At 42.9% G+C, this 7,612-nt stretch overlaps 1 protein-coding gene across 1 annotated transcript; it reads left to right on the top strand.

Moving 5' to 3' along the window:
• The first annotated feature begins 674 nt into the window (after positions 1 to 674).
• Positions 675 to 7,134, top strand: capns1a (calpain, small subunit 1 a). The gene is made up of 11 exons (XM_008297363.1): positions 675 to 784; positions 2,392 to 2,448; positions 2,542 to 2,578; positions 2,661 to 2,753; positions 2,951 to 3,008; positions 3,161 to 3,225; positions 4,032 to 4,100; positions 4,674 to 4,752; positions 5,132 to 5,248; positions 5,336 to 5,394; positions 5,518 to 7,134. The coding sequence occupies exons 2-11, from the start codon at positions 2,402 to 2,404 to the stop codon at positions 5,542 to 5,544; spliced, it is 651 nt and encodes a 216-aa protein (XP_008295585.1). The 5' UTR covers positions 675 to 784; positions 2,392 to 2,401; the 3' UTR covers positions 5,545 to 7,134.
• Positions 7,135 to 7,612: the final 478 nt, after the last annotated feature.

Genomic DNA, 7,612 nt, shown 5'->3' on the forward strand with positions numbered 1-7,612 from the left:
AGCCTGAACCAATCATCACTCTGGTGGGAATCCTAACTGAGTTTGTGCAATGATATCAGGAATTCCATTGTTGGTCTGCTGACTGTGGCCTGAGCACCTATTAATAGCATTCAGAGGGGAACAGGAGGCAGATGACCAGTGAGGGATTTGTTCTTTCTCTAGTTTAGGAAGCAAAATAAATACAACCTGTTTCACAGAACAACGTCCATCTCTCTCCGTGAATTATGCGCTGAATATGAAGGATTAATGACCATAAATTGGACCCTGACGACCCACGAGAACACGAACTGGAAGCATCTTGTCGCGATACTTCCTCTCTGGACGGCGTCTCCTCTTTCGGGAGTAACATTAATAATGAACCTTCACCAAAAACGAGTTTAGAAGGATCTGATTAAACATGCTGGACGATGAATGGTGTCTATGTTAAACAGAAACAATAAAATGCACCATTTATCAAACACGTAGCGGCTCATTATAAACTGTGAGTTGGGAGTTTGTCACACTGCGCATGTCCGAAACAAACGGAACGATAACATTTAGGATTTGAAGGTACAGCTCCAACCTTGGTACAGAGAAAAATAATTACATCGCATTATATAGAAACTCGAATTGTCTTTAGTGTAACCCGAAGACGGAACCAGCCAGGGTCCACCTCCCTGCTCCGGTTGGTCTGCGCAGCTCGGGGGGTGTTGACGGAACCCCTGCCAGCCGAGTTAGTGGAAGTCACGCAAAGCTCGGCCGAACATCCTGTCGTCAACTTTCCCGAAGCGCTCCAGGCTTTACGGTAAACATGGCCAGAAAACGTCCAGTTTAACAGACCGATGCACCGTTTGCCTTAAAGCTGATGTCGGGTCGGGTGGCTGTTAAAAGCAGCAGCTCCGAGTTTGACAGATGTCCACTACTGTAGCTCCGTTAGCTTAATGCTGCGCTAGCTAATGCTAAAGTTAATTAGCTGCTTTTGGGGCTGCGGTTCCTGCCTTCCTGTTGTCGAGAGCTTTACTCTGGGTTTTACTGGACAGCTGCAGTCGGATGGGTGGCATGAGCTAGCTTGACTTAATGCTAAATATTACAGTAATACTGAGCTGTGCAGGGTGACAGCATGCTAGTTTATTAATCTCATAATTAATGCTGAGTTGTGAGGTTGCCAACATAAACCAGAGATGCATTCAGGCCACTGTTACTATCAGATCGATTTTTCTCAGTCTGGGTGCGGCTTTTGAAGTTTTTCCATAACAGGAAACAGTTTAAGGGGAGCTAATGGGTGTGTCACTAATTAAGTCCTGCATATAGAGAAGCTGAGGACATGCCGTTACTTGACAAACAGCCTGAAGAGATAAGCGCTGCATAAACACGTTAAAACCGATGTGTAAGGGTTGACTGTCTTTATTCTCTGTATGTCATCTTGTAGTTCGCTCAGTCATTTATTCAACCGTTTTTTACAAAGTAAGAAAATAAGATGTAGACACGCAAATACGACATTCTGATAATTGGAATAAAAATTTAAGAGGCAAAATGTGTAAAATAATAAAAGCATTAATTACAGCATTTGATTAAAAAACAACAACAAATGAATCAACCTTAACAATAGCAGCTGAAAGTACAGTAAGCTCAGATCTATAGCCTGAAAGGTTAAATGAGTTGAGCTGTGAGTTACACCAGGTTCATGTGCACAGTGAGCAAAAGTTGGTTTTCTGAGCTCAGTAAAAACAGCAGCTGTAGTGTAATCCAGTTATCTGAGCTTGTATGGTAAGGACTGACATTAAAAGACAGTCGTAAGGTAATTTAGGGAGGTTATGACTAAGGTAAGGGCCTTATGAATAAATAAGACTGTGTGTCTGTCAGACCTTGCAGAGACGGAGAACCAGCCAACCTCAGCACACAGCTCACAGTGGTCAGTGTTATAACCAGTACTTCATCCTAGTGCAAAAGGATAACTAGTGTCCAAGGAGTCCCAGCTAATACATGCATGTGTAAAATGTCACCATAGTCAGCACCTCAAGACGAACTTCAGCATTCAGATAACCAATTAGTTGTATTAAATTAGTCAACAGCTATTTGGATAATTCACTAATTGGTTTGAGTTTTTTTGTTCTGATTCTTCCTAAATGTACATATTTTCTGGTTTCTTTCGCTCTCCGTGACGGTAAGCTCTTTGGCTTGTGAACAAAACAACACATTTGAGAACGCTATCGTGGCCTTGCCATCATGGAAACAGTGATTTCACCATTTTCTAACAATTTATAGACTCAACAACTAATCCGTTCATAGAAAACAGACTATTTGAATAATAATAATTTAAAAAAAAAAACTATGATTAGTTCCAGCCATAATCTTCAATCAAGAAGGTGTTTGTGGTGTAAATCTTTCTCACTTTGTTTTTTGCATTCACAGTTGACAGAAGATGTTTAACGTCAGAAAGCTTGTCAGTGGCCTCATTGATGTTGTCAGGTGAGCATCTCCACAAAGTGCCCCTATAAGCCAAAAAAAGACACGTGGTTCTGTAGTTTAACCTCCTTTTCATCTCCAATGTTGTCTTTGTAGCAACATCGACCCGGCCCAGTTCGTCCCTACTGAACCTGTAAGTGTCAGCTGTATCTGCCCGTCACTGTTCTGCTGACTCTGAGTGATCCGTGTGGTGAGTGTTTTCCTCTTTCCCGCAGCCTCCACCACGCAGACCGCTCGCATACGCAGAGCAGCATGAGAGCGACGAGGAGAAACAGTTCCGCCGAGTCTTCCAGCAGCTTGCTGGAGATGTGAGTGAGATGATCTGAAGCCCTCCATACATTTGTGTTGTTGTTTTTGTCCACTTTGATGAATGTGACCACATCTAAGTATGAAGGTTGCTGTAAGTGGTGGAAGAGAGTTCCTCCATCGTCCATTTTACCACAAAACACAACTGTGTGTCTGTACAGATTTCTTCAGCCTTGTTAATGTTGAATGTGTCGTATAGGACATGGAGGTGAGCCCAAGTGAGCTGATGAACATCATGAACAGAATCATCTCCAAACGTAAGACATGTCTGCATTTAACACATTCAGAGTTCCCGTCTCACACATCCCACATGTGCGTTTATTGCTGCTCTTTGCAGTCTTGCTTACTTTGCATTTATTCTTTCACACTATTCACAGATTTTATCACACACAAATGTCTTGTGTTTCAGATGGAGACCTGAAGACAGATGGTTTCAGCATTGAGTCCTGTAGGAGCATGGTGGCAGTCATGGATGTATCCTTTCTGTCATCAGTGAGCTTTATGCGTCGTGTGATCCAGAAAACATAGATGGTACAGCTAGCAAATAGAAAAGGCTGTTGGCACAACCAGACTGCATCACACCCGTTAGACAGAGATTCAAACGTTGAAGCTAATTATTCGATAGTGAGGAGTCTTTGAAATGTGTGAAGGTTGAGCACTGAGCAGACAGAACATCTCTGTGGCTGCTCTGAAGCAGCCTGGTTACAGAAAAGTGAACAAATGTTCTGAAGAGATCTGAGACTATTGAAGTGCAAACAGAAGCTTTACATCCCTGTAATGTAAGCTGGAATTAGAATCTTTGTTTTGATTAAAAATCAATATCGATAGCATATTTAAACACCATAAGGCCAAAGCCTAATTCACTTTAATTCAGTTTTATTTATACATTCACAACATACGTCATCTCATAGCACTTCACATCGTAGTTTAAACAAAGAACAGAGAACCCAACCAGCCAAAGGGGCCTTCAGAGTCCCTGTGAGCAGGCAGTCAGCTGTGGTGGGAAGGAGCCAAAAACACACTCTAAGGGGAGGAACAAATAAACCTCAGACAGAACCGGGCTCAGGGAAGGTGGCCAGTTGGGGTGAGAGTGGAGATGAGGGGGTTATGTGATTCTGTCGTTTGTAGTGTCATTTCCTACTTTGAATTGTGCGTCACGTGACTAATGACGGCATGTAGACATACAACAAATCCAGTGTGTCCACCAGTAATACAACTGTTTGGATAAGCTGGAGTCAAAGAGGAGGACTGGTTGTCTGTTGACCTTAACGTGGTTTCAGAGTGACAGCACTGGAAAACTGGGCTTCCATGAATTTAAGCACCTCTGGAACAATATAAAGAAATGGCAGGCAAGTACAGCAGTCCCATTTCAGCTGTCCTCCACATCTGTTTCTGTGCTGCAGTTACGTTCCTGTGGCCAGAGTTAATTATTTGCAGCAACAGTGAACACAGAGAAAAACGAAGCTGGAAGTCGATCCAGCATCTGCTGTTTATCAGGCCGTTAAGTGTCCAGTGTGCCAACATCTCCCTTATTGTGCTTAAGTGTTCTTACATAGACTCTAATGTGATCTGTTTACTGATAGACACATTATTAAACCAGGCACGCTGTGGTACACATTTAATTATCTGACTAATAAATCTAAGCAACAACTAGTTAAATTAAACATACTTCTACAAGAAAAACTCTCCTTGACTTATAAAAATACCTTTGGTTAAATTACTGTGTAGTTTAAATATAAGTACCATTAATTATGATTGTTTTAAGGAATTTCTGGTGTAGATTGAGGTAGTTTGCTACCAGCACACTGGCAACTGTTTGGTTTGTGGGAACAACTGTTTTTTGTTTTTAGCTTGTGTATCATCTTACCAGAAACCTTTCAGATGGCATCCATGCATTAAATATTTCCACTGTTGCTGTTCAGGGAGTGTACAAGAGCCACGCTACAGAGGGCGAAGGTGTCATCGGGGCAGATCAGCTGCCTAACGCCTTCAGAGCTGCTGGTGAGGATTTGTTTTAAATATCTAACATTATTGTTTTAAATGTTTGCACAGATATTAAAACATGCAGGCAAAGACATCACCTGTTCCACAAGTAGAGCGATATCTAGAAATGCAGTGAAGGCTGTTCATGGTCTTCATGCAGAACTTGTTGGAAATCATAAACAGTATCGTGGGGTGAAGTTTGACGTAGCTTCTGCGGGCGTTGCTCTGTCATGGTGTTGTAGCCGGTGGACACTGGTGATCAGGACAGTTGTCTGAGTGTATTTGCAGCTGAGGCCTCGGCCTGCAGAATGCCCACACACCTTTGTGTAAACGTTGTTCAGTAGTAACAGAGATGTCCAGACTAATAGAAGTTCTGATCTGTCCGTCCTTCCTCCAGGCTTCCCTCTCAATGAGGAGCTGTTTAATATGATCATCCGTAGATACAGTGATGAACAGGGGAACATGGATTTTGACAACTACATCGGCTGCCTTGTCAGGCTGGATGCTATGTGCCGTAAGTTTTAAAGCTCAGTCGTAAAATTACCATTTTAAAAAGCCCTGTTTTGACAGTGTGGTGGGTGTAATGTCTGTTCTGATTCAGGTGCCTTCAAAACCCTGGATAAGGATAACAATGGGACCATCAAAGTCAACGTTCAGGAGGTAGAGTAATCTGTTCTTGTGTCTATAAATGTGAATTTGAGTCAAAACATACTGATAAAGCATTTGATTGTGTTGCTAGTTGCAGTTCATTGTTACTGTAAAGTCATTTCTGTGTCTTTTCAGTGGCTCCAGCTGACCATGTACTCCTGAGTCCCGGTGACGTCTCTTCTGCTCGTTTGACGGAACCACCTTCTTTATCTACTCAAAACAAAATACTTTATCCATCCTCCCTAAATCTTCCAGCGCCTCTCAGCGGGTGCCGTCTGTGTGCAGGTTTGTGTGGAATGCCAATGCAATGCAATGTGGTGGAATCCTCCAGTGTTCTATGTTACTTGCCAAACAGAACTCGTATAGTATTACCAACTCAGAAAAGCACAAACCTGCACACAGAGTGGGACCCGTAGCTGAGGATCAAACATAAATGCTACTGAATGCTCTGGACTGGTATGCAGCCTGAATGATGTAGTGCAGGGGTGGGCAATCCTGGTCCTGGAGGGCCACAGTCCTGCATGTTTTAGATGTTCCCCTCTTCCAGCAGACCTGATTCAAAAGATCAGCTCATCATCAAGCTCTGCAGAAGCCTGATAACCATCCTGATCATTTGAATCAGGTGTGTTGGAAGACAGAAACATCTAAAACATGCAGGACTGTGGCTCTCGAGGACCAGGATCGGACACCCCTGATCCACTTCATGCCCTAAAGTCAAAACAGTAAGAGAAGAGGCAGACCAGCAATAAGATGGTTAACACTGTGGTATATGTGAAAACCCTAATGTGAAAGCAGGACTGCTCTGTGGCTGGGGCTGGTCTCACCAAGACTACATGCAGGAGGGTTGGGCGGAGAGAGGCCAGACTTAGTTTTGCATTTCTGCTTTCATTCTAAAAATGTCAACAAAAAGAACAAACTCGCCACCTTAAGCCCAGTTCTCCTTCAGAACATCCACACCTTTCCACAGCTCTGTCACCTTATAGCAAACACAGGCAAACCCACTTCAGTCGTCACTGTAAAAAATGAACCTCCAAGAGGCTCGGGTTTCCTGAAATAACAGCCCCTTTATGCATGGCCACATAACTGGTCCTCACAAGTAACTAACCAGGTAGGTGGACCCGGTCATTGCAGAGACTTGTAGTGTGTTTAGAATGAGTCAGCTTTGCAAACCTCTACTTGCTTCCACTCCTCGGTGTGTGGTGTCTTTTTGAAACCAGCCCTGGCTCCACTGACTGGAGAACTAAAACAAGAGTGTGGGAGAGTTCAGGAACTTTGGTTACTGATTAAAGAGAAATTATGCAGATATCTGATTTATGGTACACCCAGAGCACAGCAGAGCATAGTTTAATTATTTGTACACACTTCTGCAACAGAGATGCACTGTTATTGTAAATGCAAAGCTGTCAGGAATGTTCACAACAAGGCTAGAAATGCATATGTAAATCTACAGCTGTCTTCATAGTGGCCTGATTATATAGTAGTTTGTCGATATATTCTGCTGCATTCTCTGTCACTTTACTGATCACTGTGTACTTATTCAAAATGCCTGCTCCAGATATTGTCAGCACAATGTGTGAACTGATGCCATATACAAGCCGTGTGTGTCACTAATGCATGCAGCCAGTCGTGAAGATGCCATTATTAAAGGTTTTTAACCATGTAGTTATAGCCACAGTCATTAAACTGTTACTGAAAATGCTTGGTAACATCAGTACCTGTGCCATATTTGGAATAAAAGGCTATATACTATATCAGACACCTCAGTTGTGTTCTTGATGGAGTTACTTTGAGTCATGAGACAGTGACCAATCAGTTGTCACTCAGGCTGAACTGAGATCTGCCTCTTGACCAATCAGGGTGGATTTTTGTCTTTTCAATTCAGTTTTATTTATATAGCGCCCATTCGCACCGTAAATGATGAAGTTGCCTTTAGGTTTCCTGTGAGCAAGCAGTCGGCAAGGGTTGTTCTGCGAAGCTTCTGCAGGTGGGAGTCGGCTTGTCAGACAGTATTTTGGTGAATCTATGAATGTCATGTCCCCAACACCTTCTCCACTCATGTAGCTCCACATCGTCACCTTCCCACCTCTGACCCGGTTCTCACCAAACATGCTGGACTAAATCCAAGCCAAACAAAATGATCTTGGTCCCATCTGACCAAAGAATGTTCTCCCAATATGTGTCAGGCTTCTTTTCATGTTTTTCATCTTGTGGTTTCATGCTGAAACTGAAG

The sequence above is a fragment of the Stegastes partitus genome, unplaced genomic scaffold, assembly GCF_000690725.1.
Source record: "Stegastes partitus isolate 25-593 unplaced genomic scaffold, Stegastes_partitus-1.0.2 Scaffold1214, whole genome shotgun sequence".
In the NCBI taxonomy this organism is placed as follows: Eukaryota; Metazoa; Chordata; class Actinopteri; family Pomacentridae; genus Stegastes; species Stegastes partitus.